General features: G+C 38.6%; 1 protein-coding gene across 3 annotated transcripts in view; it reads left to right on the forward strand.

Moving 5' to 3' along the window:
• The window catches only part of LAMA2 (laminin subunit alpha 2), a 546,302-nt gene that overhangs the window by 385,094 nt on the left and 135,107 nt on the right, over positions 1-26,101 (forward strand). For 2 of the 3 annotated variants that reach the window (XM_077162869.1, XM_077162870.1), the window contains 3 exons: positions 6,422-6,546; positions 11,784-11,870; positions 14,182-14,375. In XM_077162869.1, coding sequence (XP_077018984.1) covers positions 6,422-6,546; positions 11,784-11,870; positions 14,182-14,375 — 406 coding nt within the window. The remainder of the gene's footprint in view (positions 1-6,421; positions 6,547-11,783; positions 11,871-14,181; positions 14,376-26,101) is intronic. The other variant, XM_077162871.1, reaches the window with a different exon arrangement.

Here is a 26,101-nt window from a genome sequence, read left to right on the forward strand (position 1 = left end):
TAATTCTAGCACTATGCTAGATTTTCTTGCTTATCTTTTTTTCTTTTCATTTTTGTTTTTTTATACACATTTCTTCAAAAATATGGGGTAGTGTGGGGGCGAAGCTATAGAAAGCTCTACAGGCCTAGAATTCCTGCCATTAAATAAATACCCCAATACTTTGTAATTATTCTCTTCATAATCCTAATGACTCTTGCAAGAGAGCTGTTTTCTCATCGTAGGCAGTTATAAATCCTGCACATACCTCTTTTATTCCCAGTAGTTGAGTAACTGTTACCCTGAAGGAAATTTTTCTTGGAGATGGAAGCGTAAACCCTGGCCAGCATTGCAGCACGGGGGATGGGTGGGAGAAGGTAAGAGAAGAAACACTGCTCAGAATTTCCCTGTAGATCTCATTTCATCCTCAGTTCACCCCGTGCTCAGTAGCACTTCTCCTGTTTTTCACACGGGGATACTGAAGACACAGCTGGCTCAAATAACCTTCCCAGGATCAAATAGTGAAAATATTATTTCACTCTACCAGCATTCTTATAAAAAGAAAAAATAAAAGAAAAAAGTAAAGAAAAAATAAATCTCCATCACTGACTGCCTTGTTGTCTGTAACACCAATAAAATCTGTGATTAAGCATTTAGCCCTATATTCAGTAAATATACAGATTCGTAACTAGAATCTTCTGGGTTTTTGGTGTTTCATAACCTCATCTTATTTAATCTTTCTAACAACCCAGCCAAAATAGGAATTATCAGCATCTTATTACAGCTCTGAAAATTAAGGCTAGCAAACTTTAAATCTACAGAGCTTTGGCTACAAAGTGTTAGAATCAGGTTTCAAATCCACTACAAGGTGCTTCCCCCAGACCTTGAGAGAGAGTAAATGCACGCGGAGACAACCAGGTGCGTCCGAGTGCGCAGGCGGAGACAACCAAGTGCGTCCGAGTGCGCAGGCCCGGGTGGATTAAAGTCTGGAGTGCTAATAGAATCTGTGAGCGTGATGAAGCGCCACCTCTGAAAAGTCCTTGAGAAATCATGAGATATGAAGGTTGCCACAGAATGGAAAGCAGTGAAATGTCATTCTAGGTTTCATAAAGGAAAACAGAATATAGGAAACAGATTGATTTTGACCTCCAATAAAATGTAAGGATTGCTTATTTAACCAGTATCTCAACTGTGGTAAAAATAAATAGTGTTCATTAGGAATCAGAAAAAGTTCACTAAGAATAATGCTCTTAAAACTAATCATTAGGGTTACTGTACACATACACACACACACACAATATCTGAGACCCTAGTTTCTTGAACTCTGGTGCAATCACACATTTTTCATAGTGTATGACACATCATATCTCAAATTTAGAAAAATAATAACAATGTTTCCAGTCCTATGAACATACCAGCACCAGGGCTGGCCGCTGTACATGGGTTATCTCATTTATCCTTAAATACTTAAAAGGTAGACAGGATTGTTTATTCCTTTACAGTTGAAGAATTGGTGCTGAGATAAATTAGTTAGCTTGACTGATAAATCAGTAGGGTCCAAACCCTGGTTTGTTTAAATGGGCATTTGACAAGATGTTTTCATGATATCCTCACAAAGAAGGCTGAGAACATGGGCCGGGGGGAGGCCATGCCTGAGTTTATGGGATATGACTTGGTGGACAACGTGATCCCTGAGAAGCCTCTGGAGACACCTCCAATGATGAGGCACAGGCTGTGTTCGGCCCTGTCTGTTAATAATCTTTATCAGTGATTTGGATGAGAGTATCACATATTCAAGCTCCACCCTGACAGGTGGAACTGTAAGCCACAACTGACAAGATGAAATTAACATCAGAAGTTTTATACTTAGGTAGATCCACACATGCATTCATGCTCATGACGTTCGTTCCTCGTTTCCAACATGAAGGTCTTGTGGGAATATGCAGATGGGAGATGCAGGGGTCTTGCCTTTTCCTAGTGTTCAAAGGAAAGAACAGAGGAAATGGTACATAGTAGCAATCTTGTGAGAGAGGAGGGCTTAACTTGCTTGCAGATTGATCAGGTGCCAACACCAGGCATTTGAACAAAAGCCAGATCAAGGAAAGCAGTACATTCAGTATATTTACAAACCACAGCTGGAGATTTGTAGTCTACTGTATTTTAAGAGAAACTCAAAGAAACTACGATAATTAAGTGTTTAGCTAGAAAAAAATGTTTAGCTTGAAAGGGATTTAGGAAGTGTTAGTATTCTTTAGATATTTGAGGGAAATAGGGGATAGATTTTTGTCTGCATAGCTTCAGAAGGCAGAATTTAGAGCCCTGGCTGAAAATTAGAATGAACCAAATTTCTATTCAGCAGAAGAAAAAGCTTCACAGCATAGTTACACAAGATGAGCAGGGCTGCCTTAAAAAAATTACTGCATTTTACAATATCTCAAGGAAAGTGCAGAGGGCATCCCTATAATGATAGCAGGTTAGAGTAAGTAAGTAAATCCTCACCTCAGGTCTAAGACAGTATAATATCAATGCTATATTCATTTGATTTAAGATAAAGAATATATATCACTAATTTTCGAACAAGTCAAAAAACGTATAAATCTCATATTCTCATGTATTATTGGGAAGACACTACTAGCATATTCACTCTTCAGAATGTAATTAAACTTTTTATTAGGCATCTAAAATATAGAAGTTTTTCCCAAAAGTTAAGTTCTATACAAGAGAAACTACGCCCACTCTTTTGAAGAAGGCAGGAGCGTCATATGAAAGTCTATGTCAAAAAGTTTCAGAAATATGATGATTTATATGTTGGGTTTGTAGACTTAGCCAGGATAAGTTAAGTCAGTTAATAAAGTTTAGTAAGTCAGCAACGCTGTAAAATATTGACTGTCCAGAAAAAGTTAAAACACTTGTTTGTTCGTTTCCCGGTGCCTACCCATGCAAAAAACAAAAAACACTTGTTTGCTCTATGAAGAAATTATAAAGGGTTGTAGGTATAAGAGAAACAAAACCATATTTTTGAATCTCTGTATTTTTAGTAATGATCAACATTATTTTTAAGTATTTTGATTTAGTTATCAGCATTATATTTAGGCTGGACAGTCCATTATGCAGCAATTTTATTATAAAAGCAAAATATGATTATTGTTAAAGATCTTGTGTATTTTTGGCACACAATCTTTTCTATAACTGTATAAAAATGTTCTTAAAGCCCTCCCCAGTTAACTCTCATTCATCATTTGACACCTTGCTGAATGAATTGAGTCTAAAAGATAATTACTTTTATCTTGGAACCATTATCTTTAATAATGCTACGGTTAAATATGGAATGGCTGTTTCATTGCTGGTATACAGTGATTCTTTCAGATAGTCAAATAAGGAAGGATTATGGGACTTTGTGCAATATCAAAATACAACAAACCATCTTGCATAGCTGGTAGTTTTTTTTGTTTGTTTGTTTTTTTATGAAACTTGGCTTGTTTAAGAAACCTGACCAATTTTATCCACACTGCCTAGAACTTGTATTCATTGATTCACTCATTCAAAATAGTCATTGAATTCCTACAGTGTTTAAGTCACTGTGCTGAGCTTGGAGTACTTCACTCAGCCTTAGGGTGTCAGGGAGTGTTGGCAGAGAGCAGGAACTGAGATGAGTTGGTGTTAGAAAGTAGAAGGAGGTAAAAACATCGCAGACCAAGGAGTTGCAGATGAAAGATCCCAGAAGTGAGAGAGAATATTGCCTATTTGAGGGTTTTCAGATGGTCCAATATGGGTGTGCAAAGGTTTTATATGTTCTGGAGAATGGTCACTCTAATTGCAATGTGCAGAAATCACTGCAAGAGAACATTTGGAAGCCGAAGCCTTACCTGAATGTTTTAATCATCCAGATAAAAGATGATGGTGGCCAGATAGAAATAGGAGAAGTAAAGAAAAATAATCGAACCATGGGGTAAGTGATAAAACGGTGTCTAGGGCGCAGGGGCCACCTTGGTGGCTGGGCAACTGAGTACATGATAGTCACATCGGATGAAATGGGAAACGCAGGGGTGTCAGCAGGTTTGAAGTGAGATGAGCTTAACTCTTGGTATTTCAAATTCAAGGTGCTTCTGTGATAAGCAGTAAGATATATCCAAGAAGCAATTAGACATGTAAGTCTGGAGCTCATTAGATCTATCCAAGCTGAGTATATAACATTTAGAGTTTGGGGACATAGCGATGACAGCTGCAGTCTTGTAATGGATGAATCACCAAGTTAGAATGTGCAGAGCAAAAGGTGACAAGAGTCAAGGTTGCAGTCAAGGACACCAGAAGTGACTGAACAGGAAGGGAAAGAGAGTTCACAGAGGAGAATAAGGAACAGTAGCTGTAGAAGTAGGAGGAACACCAGCAGATGGCACTATCAAAGAAACCATGAAAAAAGAAAATTTCAAAGAAATTACAGTTTTAAAATGTCAATGGCTACAGAAAATCCGTATATTGTGAGGACTGATTATTGTCAGTAAATTTTGATGTAGTGACAGGGAGCTTACCTATGAGCCTGCACTGTGTTCAATGATGGACTCAGAAGTCAGATTGAAGAATGAGTGGGAAATGAAGAGTTGGACACTATGAGTGTTAACTGTTATAAATTGTCAAGCAACTTGAGACCCCTGAGGCTTTTTTGAGGTAGGACAGTTTAGAGTAAATTCAAATGTTGATACCAACAAAGACAGGGAGGTTGAAATGTGGGAGAAAGGGGGGAGGCGGGACAGCAGGGAACCAGAGGAGGAGTGGGTCCCTTTAGAAAGGGAAAATAACACCACTTTGCAGGGGCAGGAATAAATATTAAAGGGAAGGGAAAGAATGCAGGCAGGAGGGTGAACGGCTTGTCAGGAAAGTGAGGGAACCCCCAAAGGAGGGCTTTGTTTTTCTCAGGAAGTAGGGAGCTATCATCTGCCGAGAGCAAGGCAAAGCATTAGGAGGCTTGAGATTTGTACCCCTTCCTATCGGAAAACTGGATCCATTTTACACTGTTATAAGATGTATCTGTAGGTGACAATATATTTTCAAATATAGCACCAGAAATATAAAAAAAACAAAAAGTAACGGGCTAAAACTCATCATGGCAGCATCAAGGTTTGCCACAGAGAATGTCATCCAACCTCAAAAAGTTTCAAGAGAATTTCTAAGTAGAAAAAACAAGGCCATGTCTGTGGTGAAATTACTTCACTTCTATTTCATCATGGAAGGCAATGCGTTCCGTGCCCAGCGTTGTGTGGCCATTGGAGAACGCATAAAGCATAGTATGTTCTTCCTTCCTGACCCATGAGCGAAGCACCCGTACCTGGGACGTCTTCCAGGTCCAACAGGGGCGGCAGAGGCCCCGCGGCTGCAGCCCAGCTCACCTGCAGACGAGCCCACTAGCGTGCACATCTATGTGGCTCTTGGCTGTTTTGCTTTTCAGCTTTTCTTCTGATGTTGCTTAGAAGTAAGTCAGCCTTCTGACCTCTTCAAATCCTGTCTTATAAAATCAAGTTCAAGTCTAACTCCCAATTCCCTCTGTTCCCTCTTTTTTCATCTCAAAGCCAAAGGTCACTTCTTACCCAAGAAGCCTCGCTCCTTATTTGTCAACTTTTTTTTTCCCAGCGTGGAAATAAATTCGTAGATATAGGATGCTATTTTACCTTTTCTTCCTTCCTAATTCTTCCCAGGGTCTGTTTCAATGACTTGCATGTAACACTTCATAATTCCTTACTATAGGAACAATTGCTATCGTTAAATATTATTCTACTTTATGAGAATTTTAATTTCAAAACTATGTATACACTGTCCTGAAACTGTTCTCATTTCCTTATGTAAATGTCTTAAAGGCTTATTACTCAAATGTGTCCTAAAGTTCCAACTATGAAAATAAAATATTGTCCTGAGATTGCTAATTTCAGACTGTGCCCTGTCTAGTTAGTTGAGTAACATTCTCATGGTAGCTAGTCTGACCTTTTTCAGCTATTGTTGTGCCATAAGACAGTTATCCTTCCGATCATAGTTTGACTTTAAAAATCTAATGATGTGCTGAGAACCCACTATTTCTGGCACTTTTCCCAGCACCTGGGATAGCTCAAACCTGGGATGAAAGTTAAGTGGTCAAATGATATAATAAATTGTAAACACTCTTAAAGTCTATTCCCCGATCTATAGTAAGAGAAGAACTTGCACAGCGATTGCTGTAGCGAAAAGGGGAAGCTCTTACACTCTGTGTGTTTGCAGTGACCCAGTACTTGTTTCTCACACGATAAATCTTTAAAAATATTTATATCGGGAACTGAGTTCTCTGTCAGTGATAAAGTGTATGTTTCTGTGTGTTTGTTCACATACGTGCACACACACTTTAGGTGGGGAGCTGCATGATAAATTATGCTCTGCAGGGGAAAAATAAAAAAATAACCTTTTTCTCCATTTTCCTTTACAGAATTGTCAGCATCACACTGCGGGCGACTTCTGTGAGCGCTGTGCTCTCGGATATTACGGAATTGTCAAGGGGAAGCCAGATGACTGCCGGCAATGTGCTTGCCCTCTGCTCTCCTCCAGCAACAAGTAAGACCGAGAAGAACAACCAGGTTTCCTGATCAGTGACGCCATCTGTCTACGCATGGGCTGTGTCTGATTTGGCTAGTTTTTTTTCTGTATAGACAAAATTTCAATCTAAGATAGAAATTTTTTAACAACATAAAAAGCTGACAAAAGTAAGCACATGACATACCATATGGTGAAACCCTGTTCTAAATCAATAGCCCTTATTAATTAAAATGTAAATATTAATATTAATAGAAAAAATATTTATAAGATAAATGTTTATCAAAATGCACATAATTTCATATATATATATATGTCTACTGCTTGCACATAGTTCTGCCATAAATTCAGGTATAAAGGACTGTTTGGGTACATATTATATCACCTTTATAGACTGTTTCCATTCATTATATGTGTTTAATGCAACATTGATAAAGAAAAATCAAGCAAATGACTGAAAATTAGTAGAATTAAAGCAATGTGGTTTGTTATACTCCAAAATAAGGTAGGCTCTCACGGAATCACAGCCCCTTTCTGTTAAGATCGCCTGAGCTTGGTACCATGGAAACAGCCATAAGGGGAAACAAAAGCTGGAATATTTTATTTCAGCGCTGCCTGAACATTCTGCATTGGTTTATTTATGATGAAAACCCCTAGGTGTTTTCATTTACCTTTTCTCTAAGCTGTCTACACTTTCTTCTTAGGTATTTATAAACTTCAATCTCTAGATGGTAGGACAGTTTTCCCCCTAAGAATTTGGTTTTGAAAATGCTGTTTGTTCAGTACCAGAACCCTAGGCACCTTCCCTTCGGTATGAAAGAATCCCACAGCAATTCCTATGGAGAGACCTTTCCACCCGTGTCCATTCCATTTTCTTCTTCATCTTCAGCTTTGTAAATATTGTAAAAACATTTTAGACTAAATCACCATCTTTTCCTCTCTAAGCTCTTCTTTCATTTGGCCAGACTCATGTGCTTTTCATGGGATGTCAGCTGTCAACGTTTAGGTAACGTGGCTGTGGCTGAGGAAAACGTGCCGTCCCGGAGTCGTTCCACGCGCCAAGGGGCAGGTGTATGAAAAAGAATATTTTTTACCTTGATGCCCAGCCTTAAGTAAGAGGTGTCGATTTTATTATTTGTTAAAATTTGAACCATTTGGATTACAAAAAGTTAACAGTTAGTTAAAAAGCCACTCCACCAAAAGCTGCAGTAGATAGAAAAGGGAACATACCAGTTCTTGTCAGAGCTCACTATAAAACGTGTGTCTTAAGAGAAGTCAACCTAAAATGTAAAGAGAATTCAAAGGTACAAAATAAAACATTTAATTTGGGAAGATTCAAGGAAATACAAGAAGAAGTAGTGGTATTTACAATAAACAATTGTTATTTTTTTGCTGGTGGAGATAATAGGGAATACGGGTGGATTTTTTACTGGTGGAGATAATAGGGAATTAGATGAGCAGAAACATAAAATGGAAAACACAAGGCATATTTAGGAACTAACAAGTAATAGATATTAGAGAATGGAGTTCAAATAGAATTTAATATAGATGAAAATGAATGGGAGAATGGAGGCTATCTTGTAGAAATCCTTGAATATCAGTCTAAGAAATTGCTGTTTAAGTTTCTGTGTATTGGGGAAGCACTGCAAATTTGTATTTTAAAAAAAGAAAAGGTTAACGTGATCAGGTCCACACTTTAGGAAGATTGTTATCTTAGATCTGAGTACAATGAATTGAAACAGGCGGGAAGGAAAAGCAGAGCGTCTGATTGGGAGGTTGTCTCGGGATCTTAGGCAAGAGATAATTAGAGCCCACAGGTAGGTGACAGCGGCACGAAAGGAGACAAGGAGACAGATGCAGGAACATTGTTGACCACAGCTCTGTGGAAGTGACAACTAAAAGCTATGTGGGCTGAGGGTCGGACGGGTTGAATACCAAGGTTTGAGACAGATTGACCCTCAAAAAGGTGGTGCCGTGCAACGAAATAGTTGCTGTGGAAGAAAGACAGTTTATGTTGCAAATAGGTTAAATTTATCTGAAGGTTCTATCCGAATGGAAATATGCTAAAAATTGCTGCAAGAAATGGAAATGTGAAAACTGGAGGAGCAGGTGAAGAAAGAGATATGCTAATAAATGAATGAAAGTCAGAAATGATTTCCCAGAGGAACGTCACCCAAGGAAGACGCGTGGAAAGAAGGAAAGTCAGAGCTAAGGAATTTGGGAAGTCAGAAGAGAAAGGAGGGCATGGCATGAGGCAGGAGCTGCCAAGGCAGAGGAGCGGCCAGCAAGCCTGGAGTTCTGTGGACATGGCAAGGGGGATGGAGTAACTATGAGGCAAAGAAATAGGAGGGCGAACTAGTGAATTCTGACAATCAACGGTGAGAGCAGACATTAGTTTACAAAGGTGTGAGTTGACAGCTTTCAGAAATTTCCAGAATAATAAGTATGATCTTGATTGGTTAGCAATAATGAAAGCATGTATTCTTTTTTTTTGCTTTATCTGCTTTTTATAATCTAAGTATATTGTTGCTTTGCAGAGGATGCTGTAAAAAAAAAAACAAAATATCCAGGACTCAGAAATCAAAGGGGCTAGTTCAATGACTTGCGATCTTTATCGGTCACAAAACATTGTAAGAAATACTTTTTTTTTACATCATGAACTAGTATACAGAAACCTGTGTGCATCTCTCTATTTTACGCATGCATCTATCTATCCATCCATATGTTTATATAATACAATATGATAGAGAGTTGGAAGACATTTTTAAGAAATGAACTTTTACATTATACATATTTACTATTACTCATTTAATTTTTACTCATGTATATTTATATTTAAATTTCAATCACAACCCACTAAATTGATTTCATGGACCTTCTACTATCACCACCTAAAGCCTGGAAGATATGGGGCTAGTCAACAAGGCAAGGGCCATATATGGTGAAAAGGAAAGGATTAAGATGAGAAGCAAAGAAAGTAGCCAGAGCAAAGAAGAGAGGCACTCGTTCCTGAGATATAATAAAAATAAAGTCTGAGATATAGTTGGAGGGAGATGGACACTGAAATATTTCACTTGAATATCAATCTGTGCAGGCAATGAAAGTAAGGGGTAAGGAGTGATGAGTGATTGCTGGCTTCCTCCAGGACCTTACTTCAAGTCTTGTTATCTCTTACCAAAGGAAACATGGCCAGCTTCTTTACACTGTGACAGTGCGTTACCACTCACATCCCCTCAGGAGTTTGCTGCTGCCAGCCAAGCTTAGAGATAGAAATGAATGAGTTATCTAGGTAACTGTGGTATTTAAATCCTCCAAGACTGAAGGAGATCATTTAGGGGAGAGAGAAGAGGATGGAGAGGAGGGAAGGGTAAGGAAGTGTTTGCTAGCTGCCGGAATGCAACACACCAGAGACGGATTGGCTTTTAATAAAAGGGGATTTATTTTGTTGGTTCTTCAGAGGAAAAGCAGCTAACTTTCCACTGAGGTTCTTTCTTACGTGGGAAGGCACAGGATGGTCTCTGCTGGTCTTCTCTCCAGGCCCCTGGATTCCAACAACTTTCCCCAGGGTGACTTCTTTCTGCATCTCCAAAGGCCTGGGCTGAGCTGCAAGTGCTGAGATGAGGAATGCTGAGATGAGGAATGCCGAGCTGCTTAGCTGTGCTACATTGCGCTCTCTCATTTAAGCACCAGCCAATTAAGTCAAACATCATTCATTGCAGCAGACACGCCTCCTAGCCGACTGCAGATGTAATTAGCAACAGATGAGATTCACGTACCATTGGCTTGTGTCCGCAGCAACAAGACTAAGTATGCTCACCTGGCCAAGTTGACAACTGAATCTAACACAGGAAGGGAGGGAAAGGAATGGAGGAAAAGGAAGGAGAGGTGAGGGGAGAAAAGGGAAGAGGAGAGGTCTAGAAATAGTACATTTCTGTACTTCTTATTTATGTTGACCTTCCAGAATTACACTTGAAATATATAAAATCTGTTTTCAAGTGCACATTTATATATGCACATATATATGTGTGCATATATATATATAGTGTGTGTGTGTGTGCATATGCACTAAGCATCAAGTTTTAAATTGGAGATTTAAAAACTTGACAGAATTTTGTCGATTATATGCTTAGAGGTCTATTTTTGTGAAGATAAAAAATAAATTTGTTGGATAATGAGTTTAAGTAGTGAAGATAAAAATTATATTTGTTGGATAATGAGTTTAAGTAGCAGAACAATTTGTTCACATTTTGTAAAGATTAAGAGTTTACTGTATCACTCATTTATGCATTATTGATTTAATGCATTAAAAGAACCTAAATAGCGTCCTGATGGACCAGTAGGAGTTCTGACTCTGGCCTTTCCTCCTTCTTGCTTTTTTTCAGCACCAGCTGATTTAGCAGGACAAGCCAATCAAATTATGGTGTTTGCAACATTGCACCATTTGCAACAAATAGGGAATGAAGCACTATTCGCATGGGAGAGAAGTTGAAACAGTCCAAAACTGCATGTTAGTTTAGTCTAGTCTTTAAATCTTCTCATGTCTATAGTTTGTAGAGAGAAATAATCAGAAATCCTGGAACAAGGCAAACTGGTGACGTACCAGTGTGGAAGTGAAAGCACAGGGCAAGTTATAAGAGACCTAATTATTAGAAAAGATCATAAAATAGTCAGTTCTTATCCAGTTTCATGTAAAAAAAGATTTCTCTTCTTTCCTCACACTAACTTATATTGCTTTATGTTTAAAGTAAAATGTAGTCTGAAATCTAGCTGTTAGTTAGAAAAAGCACTTTTGAATTTAAATGAAACATATATTCACACTTCATGTGTTGAAATGCCATTGGCAAATACGAAAAAAATTATATAGCTCCATGCTTCCTTTATTACCTGAAAGATTCTGTAATACTTATTCTGTCATCAGACATGGGTGTTTGAATTCAGTTATGTTTTTTCCCCTATGAGTGAAAAATGACATATCTTCTAGTGTTTACTGTTTCCATGGCTGCCCTATCTCTATTAAAATTCCAAAATTATAAGATGTTTAGTGTGACAACTGTTAATTCCTTTATCAAACAGTCAATATCTATCTATCTGTCTGTCTGTCTATCCATCCACTACTATTGGAAGCATTCAGTTGTGATGTCCTACCCTTGAATAAAAACTTCAGCAGTAGTTCTCCACGTAGCAGTTATGGTCACCCAAAAAGAGGCCCAGTAACCTCGGTAACGGAGGGGAGTAGCTAATTCCTCTTTCTGCTTCAGCTTCAGCCCGTCGTGTGTGATGGAGGGGCAGGACGATTACCGGTGCACGGCGTGCCCGCGCGGCTACGAGGGCCAGCACTGCCAAAGGTACGATGTGCCACCCTGCAGCGGGCGCGCCCCTCTCATAATCCCGCATCCTCCTAAGCCCTGGCAGCTTGCATGTGAAGCTTGCAAAATTAGGTTTATGTCTTTAGACTTTCTCCTCACTAGAGCTCTTCGTTACATCCATGTTATATTTAGATTTTCGTTAAAAATCCACATCATTTCAGAAATTATCTAATGTATGATTCATAACTACAAAGAAATGAAATTGATTGCCAAAAGCTTATCAGTAGTTACCAATAATAAAAACTGACCACATAATACTCATTTTAATTTATTGAAAAGTATTTTCCAGCAATAACTGCTTGCAAGTCACTGTGAAGGCACAAAAGCACTACCGTAGCAAGTGTGTAGATAATTCAGAATATAAACTTTTCCAAGCATTTTTAATTAGTACAAAGTATTTATTATTCAGTTCTCTTCTTCAACAGGCAAACAATATTATTTGAATACTTTCTTTTATCATACTTCTTACAAAATCTGATAGTGCATATATTTAGCTATTAAAATGAATACTGCATTAACACAAATGGTAAATTAAGGAATACAATTCCAACTTGACTGTCTAGCAAGGGTATAATTAATATCTTCCTGATCCATATTTTCTGTAAGATGCAGCATCCATTTTTAGCATTTTAAAGATATTATCACTAACATAACAGAATATTATTACTTATTAACATTAAATACACATGATAATTATTAAGCATAATAGCAGTATAAAACTTTTTGAAAGATCCATGTACATAGACTGGTTCCACCAACTTGGCTGGGTTCCATTTTCCCTCTTTAATATCAGGAGTAGCTGGTACACCAATTACTTTTGCACTATTATTGTCAAGATCAAGTGTGTAAAGGTCTCATTGGTGTCCTGCCCTGGCACCTACAAATGAGCCCCCTCTTCCAGAAGATGGCCAAAGCTGTCTGAGAACGTACCCCTCTCTCCTGGTGGCCCATAGTCAATGGCCAAGCGGTAGAGAGTACAGAAATCCCACCCCTTTGCCCCAAAGCAGCACACAGTCTGAGAGGGTATTTTTGTCAAGAACTCTCCATGGAATCAGTCTGGCTGACTGGACTTCACCTGGTATCACACCGTTGCCAGGATTCTCTCTCTGTCATGCTCTGCTTCACCCACTCCTTTGCTGGGTTCTTCTAGGAGCACTTCAGTAGATTATGAATCTCTTTGCAGCTATAAACCAATATTAAGTAATGTTATCACTCACTTAAGAATCTTCTTTTGAAATAATCACCAATGGCAATACAAGTGTTGGCACTCATTAAGTGAATAAATAATTAAGTTTTGTAAATTCTGGTGTAGTCGAGGCTCTATACAGGCATGGCCTTTCCATTTGCAAAGTGTATTTCCAAGTAAATCTGTATGTGGAGCTCTAAACACAGTATCTGACATATATAGGAATATAGTCGTGCAATCACATTAGCAACAGTTAAATAAACCAAAACAATGAGAAGTCCAAAAATATTTTCATTTGTTTTGGCCATCTTGATATCTAAAATGCATGAGTGGGGCGGGCCACAGTGGCTCAGCAGGCAAGAATGCTTGCCTGCCATGCCAAAGGACCCGAGTTCGATTCCTGGTGCCTGCCCATGTTAAAAAAAATAAAAAAATAAAATAAAATGCATGAGTGTAGGAGAGCCTAGGAGTTAATACATAACCGTATGCATCTCTAATATATATATATATAAAATAGAAGACTTAAAAACTTTTGACCTTAGAGCAGTGCAGGGCAAATTGATTTTACACGGCACATGAGCTAAGAACAGATTTTACAGAGAAACATGGGCTGCACAGTGGCTCAGTGGCAGCACGCTCGCTTGCCACGTGGAGGCCGCAGGTCGATTCCAGCCCACGTGCCCAGGAGAAAAACCACTTACAATCAGTTTGGTGATAAGAATTATTTCCTTTCCACACCAAACAAGTAAAATGTGATGCTGCAAAAAAGAATTCCGTTCTTCTCATTAGTGGATCAGCACTACAAAATGATTTGCACTCAATAATTGTCTGGAATCCATCAATAAAAAAATGTGTCGGGAATGTTTTTTGTGTAAGTTCCTACACAACAGCGTCTGTTTAGCCTCTTGGGCTGCCAAGCCCAAAGCATTTGCTGTCTGGCCCTTGACATAAAAAGTTTGCTGACTCCGGAGCCATCAATTCTTGATATCAGTTTTGTTTCATTCACAGCACGCGCACACGCACGCGCGCACACACACACACAGAGCTTAGAGACAGGACTTGCTGTTAACCGTTGCCTTGACGTCGGTTGCTTTTCCGACGCAGGTGTGCCCCCGGCTACGCGGGCAGCCCGAGCAGCCCCGGAGGTTCCTGCCGAGAGTGTGAGTGCGACCCCCACGGCTCGCTGCCTGGGCCCTGCGACCCCGTCTCGGGCGCCTGCCAGTGCCGGCCCGGGGCCACGGGGCGCAAGTGTGACGGCTGCCAGCGCTGGCACGCGCGCCAGGGCGTGCAGTGTGTGTGTACGTATGCCCACCCGGCCCCACCTCGCTGTGACACTCCCACCCACCTCCACGCGCCCCCGCTGTCCACGCGCCCCTCTCCAGCCCGCTCAGCCCCCCATGCTGCGCTCACGCTCGGCTACTTCGGGGCTTGCCTGTGGCCCACCTCAGGGCTGGCAGTTCTGCCTGAATCTGGCATCGCCTTGGTGACAGATTAAAGATCCGGTACATTAAATGCTTTAGAATCCTCCTGAATTTGTCATCGTCTGGACAGACCCTTTATGCCTTCAATTAGGACTGATTTTCCTTATCCCAGCTCTCATAAGCGTCCATGTGCCTACTGCTTCCTTCCTTTCTCTTGAGCTGCCAAACCTGGGAGCAGTAAAAAAGCCCCAAGTCTTTTTACTCACTTGTACAATAAATGGAGAGTAGTTGGCTCATGGGTTTTCTTTTACTGCTTCTGGATTCAGTGCTGCCATATTGAAAGTACATCAGATTCCCGTAGAGAAATGTAATTCTTGGATATTCCATAAATCCTAATCTAAAATAGGTGTTAACTATGTCATTCTGTTCCTTAAGGGAATTTCCATTAGCTGTCTTCATTCTTTTTAACAATAAGAAATGTAAAATACTTTAATACCTTCTATTTCAACATTACCCTGTTTTAAAATTTGTTGTATTTTCTGGTTTTAACATCCTGTGTGTGTGTGTGTGTGTGTGTGTGTGTGTGTGTATTAATAGCATAGTTTACGACTGGATAAGCTTGGGAAAATAGAGTTATTTTTTTTTTCTTTTCAATCATCTTTAATGATAATGTATTTTATTCAAATAAATGTAGAGGTTGATGGGAAAGGAGAGACTGAATGTAATATAAAATATACATTGCATTTTCATATTCTATTATTAATATAGACATATTCACTTTTCCCCTAGGTATAATGGCGTATTTAATGATGATTAAGGAGGTTTATTAATCCAACTAGTTTTATGATTATTTTCATGTTAAATTATTAACGTGTATATACCTAACTAGATAATATATAGATACTCCCAATGTTAACCCAAAGCTAAACCATCCTTAAATTTTAAATCATTAACTTTATAAATTGCCTAGAAGTAAACTTAAAAGAAAAGTGTCATGTTTAATACGAAGCATGAAAACTAAAGAATAACACCTCCAAATATGGGAAAGATTAAATAATGGGATTATTTTCTGATCATTTCCCTAACAGGAATTGTCTATCAACTTAACTTTTCTTAAAACATCGCTGACGACTCCAAGTTCTTTTTCTATTGATGGCCTATCTTTACACTCATTTTAAATACCTTTAGTACAAGAAAAGTTGGTTGTTTTTTCTTGTCACATCTGTAAATTTCTAATCTCCAGGGGCCCCTTGTGGTATTAGCAATAGTGTGAATTCCCCACCAGCCTTATAGGTAAGGTACATTGTCCCATAGGGAAAAGTACTTCCAACTGCCCTGCTTGCTATGCAATTCAGTGACTGTTTCCTGAAAGTTTTGTTGTTCTTCTAGAGGATTAAATAATAGTGGTTTTTCATCTGCAAAAAGCATTAAACTACAGGATTGCTTTTGATACCTAGACCATTTTATTAAAGCTCTTATAATTATTTTATAATAATTCTGTATTGATTTTCCTCACGCTGCTCATAAGCTTTAGTGATTTCACTTTCTTCTAGGAACATTTTCCCTTTCCCTTTCATTAGGTTAAATATAAGAATTGTTACACAGATATCTTCATATTGTCTTCTTTTCTTGTCTTTTAACATTTCTCCTGTTATGGAAACACATGCCATGGGTCTGCTGAGTTGGCTCCCCCTGAGAGTCAGTTTCTGCTCCTCGATTTGAAATGATGTAGTAAACAAGATGCAATAAGTGAGGACGTAACTCTAACTTAACCTCAGTTCTCTTTTAAATGCATTTCTAAAACCCTAAGCGATTTAAATCAGAGTAAGGGAGGAATGAATAGTCTTCCCTGGCACGTGTGAGCTGCAGAGCCTGTTTTATCACATGTGATCGTGGTGGAATTTTATAAGTCCAGGGATGAGCATGGGGGAGGTAGCTCGTGTCAGGTCCGAGAATGGATTTGTAGTAAGAGAAATGTCTGTGGTGCTGGCTCTTCAATGCAGCTGAGTGTAGAAAATAAGGTGTTTCTCTTATCAGACATATATTAACAGTTGAGTAGCTGGTGCTGTAGAAGATGTGATTTTGCTTTCTTTAGTTAATTCTCTAGGACATTCTATTTAATTTGGTCCACATCATGGATTTGTGTAGTTATGTTTAAAAATCAGTGCAGAAAAATTGACTTGGGCGTCAGCATTGCAGAGTCTCGGGTATGCTGCCTTTGGTGGAAAGAATCTATAGACTATAAAGTTAGATTGCATTCTTTCTTTATTTAAAAAGGGTAAAAGTTATGCTGTAGAGAGAAGACCACACGAAGCAGATCAAGTGTCACGGGAGAACTTCCCCTGGTCACCTAAGTCCCTAAGGAAGTCACACAGTGTCCAGGGAGCAAAGTAGGGTCTTACTGAATCCGAAATGTCTAGTGTCTTGCAGGACACAGGCCTATTTTTATGTCTGAAATATGATATCTCCATATATCATGCAGAGTACATGCAGATAATCTGTGCCCTTAGTCAAAAAATACTTATAGACACTAGACTTTCATAGCTGATGAGCCAGATTCAACCCCACCAAGGTCATCTTTATCTTGGGAAGAAAGCAGAGTCTTGCCTGCTGTCCATAAGCAGTATACCTGCCCCCAGGTTCCAGGCATTCCCTGAAGTCCCTTTCACTCGCATGGATGGACTAATCATAATAGAGATTATTCTAAAGGCTCGCCTTTGCTGAAAGCTGGCCATTGGAGAGGCACCAAGTTTAGCAGCTTCTGTATTGTTTGTTTAATTCACGCAGCATCCTGGTACATGATCGTCTCCACCTGTGTGATATGGAAACTGAACTTGGGTGGCCTAAGCCACTTTCCCAAGGTGTCCAGGGGCATCGTGGCAGAGCCGTGATTTGAACCTCCTCTGTCTTGCAAATCTTACTTTCTTAACGCCTGCACTGACTGTCACTGCAAGGCATGGAGAGATGTTTTTCCAATGTAGTTAACATTAATTTGAAACCTGTCCTTTGCTCATTTCCTTGTTTTGGACTTGGAGCCTATTTTACCTTTACCGAAAAGTCAAGATAAAATGAGCTAAAAATACAAAATGACAAATTCTAAATAAATGTAAGGTAAAAAAGTAGGGTTTTTTTTTTTCTGCTAATCAGTGAGACCCTCTTCCCTACTATTTAAAAATATTATGACAGTCATAATATATTCTTATTCATCAGAGACTGTTCAGTGGAATCCTATCTTGTCTGCAGGGTCCCTTCACTGACTTCCCTTTTTTCCCTAATAGGAATTATTTGGACAGCCATACAGTGGGTTCTCACCTTATACATTCTGGTGAGTTCTGAAGAGATCTTTTACTGGACCTCCCAAGTCAGCATTTCTCCCTAGGAAATTGGGTTAATAAAAATTCACCCTCCTTTTACAACCCTCATTTATAATTTACATGTCATTTTATAAAATAAGAACGGCCACCTGCCCTTCTGAAATTCGGGAATAGGCAAGAAGGCCATTATTATTTAATAGTAAAGTTTGGTTTCGTGCAATACAGAACTCGAATGTGTTCACGTCCCATTTTCTGCAGACTGAAAGTTAACACAAAAAATAAACTCATGTGATGTTTAAAATAGATTATAAGTGGTGTAGTAAAATATATTACTCTCAGAGAGAACAGAAGTTAAAATTAGTAGCTGTTGGCAAGATGTTATACCATAAAGAGTGCCCAAAATAGAATTTTATAAATACCAAATTGCTGCTCCATATTTTTACTCATTGCATATGAGGTATTAGGGATATATCAGTTTTATTAGTTATAGTCATTTATTTAAAATGAAACAAAATGCTGCCTTGCTTACCAATGTTGCAAAAGTGATCATGAATGTGATTTTTACCTGGAACCTCAGGTGTGCCCAGCCAAAGGGGATAATTCACCTTAGCCCAGTGAGAAATGCAACTTCCAGCTCCTAGGTGAAATCTGAAGTCTAAAGTTCTATATTGCATTGATACTGAGCCAGTGGAGACACAATCAAGATGCCTTGCTCTTGATTGGGATCACAATCAAGGGTGGGATCACAGTTATGCCGCGGTCCTTCTGTATTGTCATTAGAACACTGATGTAGGTTGAGGGTCAGAGATGACTCCTAATGCCAGTTATTGCTCCCTGTGCACGGCAGTGGAAACAAAATAGTGGAATGTGATTGATCATTGCAAGGAAAACAGGCTTCCTACCCTAAAAGATGATTAACAAGCGTCATTTGCTCCCACACCTGTATTTAAAGAACTGTGACTTTCCTGGACATGTGATCAGTGTCCATCGTAGCCCCTTAAATGTTTTCCTTCCACTGCCTGCACTTAGTCCCCAAGTACTGGTTCCTACTTAAAGGCCAGTCTGTCTGTTTTTTCCCTTAATCCTGGGCTGTGCCACATTGCTCAAAGCCAGGTTTCAAGAAATCCATCAAAGCAGCTTCAGCTCAAACTGTTTGCACCTTCTCTTCAGCTGTCTTCTTAGCAAAAGGTAATTGAGTTTCTTGCTGGCAACCTTCTTAGCATAAGTCCAGACTAGTAAGTCCAGGATGCTGCAATATTCCTCGATAGTTTTGCTAGTTATTGTGGTTCCATCTCAGGGGCTTATAAACCACACTGAGAAAGCTGTTCTGCTAGTGGATTAAGGAACTTGTGGTTGCATTGTCATAAGCAAGGCGGATCACTATTGCCTTTATTTGCAACCAGGCTTTATTTTAACAGTAAGACAAATTTCATGGTGAAGGACAGTTTTCAGTCTGCCTGGCCCTGTGAATTTTACTGACCTCAAAGCACACTAGAATCATGTGATCCTGGAGTTGGCAGCCTCATCATCTTTTCTGTTGTGTCCCTAACGCAGACATCTACTAGGCAAGGAAGCTTCTGTTACGAAGTGGCTCTGGCAGGCTTGAATCCTGACTTGACATGAGCCAAGTCATGTGATGTGAGATTAGTCAATTACCTTTTCCAAACCACATTTCATTGTCTATAAGGTGGAAATACAATGCTGTGTATGTATATATAAAGTACATGGATACAATAGGTGCTTGCTAAATTCTGGCCATAATCTCATCATCTTCATCGTCACAATTTTTTACCCTTTCCTTCAAGGACATAATGTTTTTGTGCACATCAGTTTCTGGTGAGATATTTTCTTGAGGTTTGGCTGGTTCTGGTTTTCTGTATTTAGCTCTGATTCTAGGCCCTGTAAGTCACTGAAAACCACTTCCCTGGATGCTTTAGTTTTTTCTTCTCTTTAAGCTCATCGCATAGCGTTATTTATAGATTCATAAGTACCCTGATTGCAACTGTTTTTCTTGTCTATAAAATGAGGATATTAATAGTACTTACCTCATAAAATTGCTGTGAATATAAGATGAGGTGATGGCAAACAGCACAGAACCTGCACTGTCGTGGGGGCTGTGAAGCTAGACGCATTACCCGCCCGTGTCTGTCGCTGTGGACCGCGCTCTTCGAGTCCACTCCCACGGCCTGAGCTGCGGGCAACACCGTGGTGGTGAGAAACGTGCTTCGCGTGGACGCTCTACTTCTGCTCGCGCAGAGGTCCTATTTTTAAAAAAGTGACACCATACTTCAGTGATGTTAAACTTGCATTTCACATTTATGCATGTGCAGAATTTTATTTAGTTAAAATATGTATATCACATCTTGGCATATGAACAGATCCACCAGTCTCATGTGAAGCCTACAGAAGACCTTTCCCTCTATTCAAAGAAATAACAGGCGAAAAGGCCTTCATAATGGATCTGAAAATCAAATTATTATTCCAGAATATACTTATTTTAAAATATTATAGAATAAATGAATCTAACCAATTGCATTAGTTTCATAAGACTACCATAACAAAGTTCCTTGACCTTAGTGGCTTAAAACAAGAAACTTATGCCATAGTTCTGGAGGCTACAAGTCTGAAGTCAAGATCTCTGCAGAACCGTGCTTTCTCTGCAACCTAGAGGAGAGAATCCCTACTCACCTCTTCCTAGCCAGTAGGGTGCCAACAATCCTTGCACTCCTTGGCCTGCAGCCGCAGCCCTTCCATCTCGGCCTCCGACGTCACGTGGCCTTGTCAGCCTCGCATGTCTGTCTGAACCTGCGCCCCAGAGTCCCCTCTCCCTGCGGGACTCTGGTCGTGAAGAATTAGGGCCGCCCTAGTAGAGTGTGACTTCGTCTTAACTCATCAAAGATCTTATTGCAAATTAGGTCACGTTCACAGGACAAGGAGTTAGGGTGTTATCATACCTTTTAGGGGACACAGTTAAACCCATAACATAAATCCTGAATATATGTTCATCATAGGTAACCCTATGACACTAATACAATTTCCTCTTGAAGGTGAATGGGGAAAAGGAGAAATAAAAAATTCAAGCCCAGGAAACTATCAACGTTATACCCATGTAGAAGACTCGCCTTTAAACACAGACACACACACATAAACACACACATTTTACCGTTTGTATATTTACTCATTTTATCCCTCTTTGATTAAAGGAAATAATTTATGTGTCTTTACCTCGTTTATTAATAGGCTTGGCCTTTTCAAAAATACTCAGTCTACTCATTTCAGCCACCGCCACTTTGGTTTGGATGCAGTGTATGAATTTTTTGTGACAGTAAGCCAGTGGTTATTATGCATGGGGGAGTCCAGTCAAAATGAAATATTTTGTGCTAATTGCTAACAGAAAGATCTGTAATATTAGCTGCTTGATTTGCCCCTTATGTGTGCCCAGTTATAACGATCTGAATTTAGTGCCGCATTTGTTAATATTAGACACAAATTTATCCTGACACTTTTATAGTCTAAGCCTTGGAAACATTTAGCCATGTAAAATATAATCATAGTCTTGAAATATTCGCTTTTGTGCCCATGCATTTTCGGCAGGCTCTCACTTTATAATCTTATCGGTGGTGCTGAAATCGTGTGGAGAGGTCCTTTGGGAGCCCTGGTTATAAGGCAGGTGTTGATTTCTGCTGAGCACTTACTGGACCTTTATCACAGCACAGTTGTTTATATGATGTGAATACTCCATGTTTTGGTGAGCCTTTTAAATCTCCTCTATCATAGTAAATTAAATTTGGTTTTAATTTGCATCCCATTTCCAATGTTTGTTATTGAGCATCAGATTCTTTGAGGGCAAATGAAAGTAGCTTGTGGTGTAAGTAAAATATTTTGTGTCAAAATAAAATAGTAAGCCATTAAGTAAAGGACACATTTTCCCTTATGTGTATCTTATAACTGCATGAGCTAGATGGGTTCAGAAGCTTTAAAAAATCCCCTAGCTGTCATATTCATAAGTCTTTCTGACCCACTTGGACAGATGTTAGTATATTATTTGGAGCATGCTAATAAAATTTACTGTTCACTTATGGAAATGTGCTTGCTCTTTGTTCCCCAAAAAGCAAATGCAAGACTGTAAGACATGGAATAATAGACCTTTGGACACCGAGATATAAACTGGAATGTATGAGCCTTTTAAAGAGCAATTAAATATATTTTCATTTCAGCCACCGAAGATGAAGAACCAAATAGATGGGGAGGGGTAAAATAAATGAGGAGGAAGTCAGCATTCATCATGCATCTTAGCATTCTAGCCCCCCAATTTATTCTGGAGAACATTACAGTAAATCAGATCTCATTCTGCATTCCAGTCCCTGGTTTATTCTTGCGTGAAGAAAAACTGAGAAAACCGTAGGTACATTTCCCTGCAGATTTCTAGAATTACCAGCAAGGAACCACCAGCCACGTACCATTATCAAAAACCGACTCAATTCCTTCTGGGAAATGTGTGGGATATAAATTATAGAAAAATTAGACAGAGGGCTAACAAAGGATTCCCAGAGAACACACTGCCCTCAGCGTGTTGTGAGATGTCATATTGTCAAGTATTTTTTCAAAAGCTTCAAAGTGAAAATAGAGCAAATTGCCTACTTACACCCTGAGAACATTTGCCAAAAATATGTCTTCACTGAAAGTTGGACCAAACTTTATTTTGTAATTTTTTATTAGAGAAGTTATAGGTTTACAGAAAAATCACGCAGAAATTAGAGCTCCCATACCCCCCCCTTTATTAGTATTTTGCACTAGTGTGGTTCCTTTGTTATAACTGATGAAAGAATATTATTGTAACTACTAACTAAAGTCATAATTCACATTAGGGTCCGCTGCATTGTACAGTCCTATTTTGATCTTTTATTTTTAATTTTTATTCTACTATCATATACACAACCTAAATTTCCCACTTTTAACCCCAATGAAATATGCCATTCTGTGGAGTCAGTTGCATTCGCAATGTTGTGATGCCATCACCACGATGCATTGCCAAAAATTTTCCATCACCCCAAACTGAAAGTCTGTAGCAATCAAACATTAAGTCCCCATTCCCTACCTCTACCCATCCCCTGGTTTCTGACTCTCTGGATTTGCTTGTACTGATTATTTCATGTGAGTGATCAGACAGTATCTGTCCTTTTGTGTCTGGCTTATTTCACTCTTCAGGAGTCAAAACTTCATTCCTGTTTACAGCAGAACGATGTTCCATCATATATGTGTGTATATATACACCTCATTTTGTTTATCCATTCATTGGGTTGATGGACAGTTGGGTTGCTTCAACCTTTTGACAACTGTGAAAATGCATCTATAAACATTGGTGTGCAAATATCTGTTTGAGTCCCTGCTTTCAGTTCTTTTGGGTATATACCTAGAATTGGGATTGCTGTGTTACATGGTAATTCTATATTTAACTTCTGAGAAACTGCCAAACTCTTTACCACAGCTGTTGCACAATTTTATATTCTCATCAATAATGAATGAGCATTCCTATTTTTCCACATGCTCTCCAACACTTGTTATTTTCCATTTTTTTAATAGTAGCCATTATAATGGGTGAAAAAAGTTAACTCATTGTCATCTTGATTTGCCTTTTCTTAATGATTAATGATACAGAGAATCTTTTCATGCACCTTCTGGATATTTGTGTATCTTTTTTGGAGAAATAGCTGTTCAACTCTTTTGCCCATTTATAATTGTGTTGTTTATTTTTTGGTATACATTTGCAGGTTTCTTTATATATTCTGGATATTGAACAATTATAGGATATGTGGTTTCCAAATATTTTCCCATCGTGTAGGTTATTGCTTTCTTTTTATAAAATCCTTTCGTGCATAAAAGTTTTTAATTTTGATGAAGTCCCATGACTCTATTTTTTTTTCTTTTGTGGTTTGTGCTTTGGGAAAAAAAATTTAAGGAACCATTGCCTAAACCAGGGTCCTGAAGATGGCTTCCTATATTCTCACCTAGGAGTTTTACAGTTTGGGCTCTTATATTTAGGTCTTTGATCCATTTTGAGTTAATTTTTTAAGTGGTGTGACATTGTGGTCCACCTGCATGATTTTGCACATGGATATCCAGTTTTTCCATTTGTTAAAGAGACTGTTCTTCCTCAGCGAGTGGACTTGACACCCTTGTCAAAAATCAATCAGCCATAAATATGAGGGATTATTTCTAAATTCTCAAGTTGATTCCGTGGGGCTCTGTGTCTATCCTCAGGCCAGTACCATCCTGTTTTCATTACTGTGCTTTGTAATAAGTTTTAAAATCAGAAAGTGTGAGTGCTCCAACTTTGTTCTTCTATTTTCAAGACAGTTTTGGCTAGTCGGGGTCCCTTGCCCTTCCATAGAAACTTGAGGATTGGCGTTTTCATTTCTGCGAAGAAGGCTATTGGACTTTTGATTGGGAATGCCTCGAATCTGTAAATCATTTTGGGTAAAATTGACATCTTAACAATGTTTAGTCTTTCAATTCATGAACAGAGAATGTCCTTCCATTTATTTAGGCCATCTTTGATTTCTTTTAACAATGTTCTGTAGTTGCTGGATACAGGTCCTTTATAGCCTTGATTAGAAATATTCCTAGATAATCGATTCTTTTAGTTGCTATTGTAAATGGAATATTTTTCTAAACTTCTTCATCCAATTGTTCATTGCTTATGTATAGCCACACTACTGATTTTTTAGGTGTTGATCTTGTACTGTCACTTTGCTTAATTCATTTATTATCTCTGAAAGCTTTCTTGTGGATTTTTAAAAATTTTCTGTAAATAGGATCATATGTTCTGCAAATAGGGAAAGTTTTACTCCTTCTTTTCCAAATTGGATACTTTTATTTCTTTTTTCTTGCCTAATTTCTCTGGCTAAATCTTCCAGTATAACGTGATTAACAATGGTGACAGTGGGCATCCTCTTCTTGTTCTGATTTAAGAGGGAAAGGTCTCAGTTTTTCATCACTGAGCATGATGTTCGCTGTGCGGTTTTCATATATGCCCTTTATAATGTTGAGAAAGTGACCTTCTAATCTTAGTTTTTTGAGTGTTTTATCAAGAAGTGCTGCTGGATTTTGCAAATGCATTTTCTACATCAATTGAGATTACCATGTGGGTTTTTTTCCTCATTCTATTAATGTTTTATATTACATAAATTGATTTTCTTTTAACATAACTGGAATAATCCCACTTGATCATGGTGTATATTTCGGTTAAAGTGCTGTTGGATTTGGCTTGCTAGTGTTTTGTGGAAGATTTTTACATCAATATTCATAAGGAATATTTGTCTGAAATTTCCTTTTCTGTGGCATCTTTATTTAACTTTGGTATTAGGATGATAGTCTCATAGAATGAGTTAAGGAATGTTCCCCCCAGTTCGATTTTTTGGAAGAGTTTGACCAGATTCTTCTTGGAATGTTTGGTAAATTTCACCAGGGAAGCCATCTGGTCCTGGGCTTTTCTTTGTTAGAAGATTTTTTATTCCTGATCCGGCATCTTTACTTGTTATTGTTCTACTGAAGTCTTCTATTTCCTTCTTGATTCAGTGCACGTAGTTGGTGTGTTCAGAAATTTGACAGTTTCACCTAGGTTCTCTAAGTTTTTGGTGCATAATTGTTCGTAGTACGCTATCATAGCCCTTTATATTTCTGTGGAGTCAGTAGTAACCTCCCCTTCCCCTGTCACTTCTGATTTTAGTGCTTTGAGTCATTTTTTGTCAGCCTAGCTAAAGTCTTGTTAGTTTTATTGATCTTTCAAAGAACAAACTTCTGCTGATTCTCTGTTGTTTTATTCTCTATTTCATTTACCTCCATTCTGATCTTTATTATTTCCTTCTTTCTGGTTGCTTTGTGTTTAGTTTTCTAGATCTTCCAGTTGTGAGATCAGGTTTCTGATTTGAGATTTTCTGCCTTTTTAATGTAAGCATTGATGGTTATTTTTCCCTCCTCAGCCTTGTTTTTGCTGCATCCCACAAGTTTTGGTAGATTGTGCTTTCATTTCCTTTTACCTCAAGATAGTTCCTGATTTCCCTTGTGATTTCTTCTTTGATCCATTGGTTGTTTAAGAGTATGTTGTTTAATTTCCATATATTTATCAATTTTCCAGTTCTTCCTCTGTTATTGATCTCTAGCTTCATTCCAGGTTGTCAAAGAAAATATATTGTATGATTTCATATTTTCTCAATTTATTGAGACTTTTTGTGTGTCCTGACATATGGTCTGTCTTGCGCAGTGATCCATGCACCTGAGAAGAATGTG

Source organism: Tamandua tetradactyla, chromosome 5 (genome assembly GCF_023851605.1).
Source record: "Tamandua tetradactyla isolate mTamTet1 chromosome 5, mTamTet1.pri, whole genome shotgun sequence".
Classification (NCBI taxonomy): domain Eukaryota; kingdom Metazoa; phylum Chordata; class Mammalia; order Pilosa; family Myrmecophagidae; genus Tamandua; species Tamandua tetradactyla.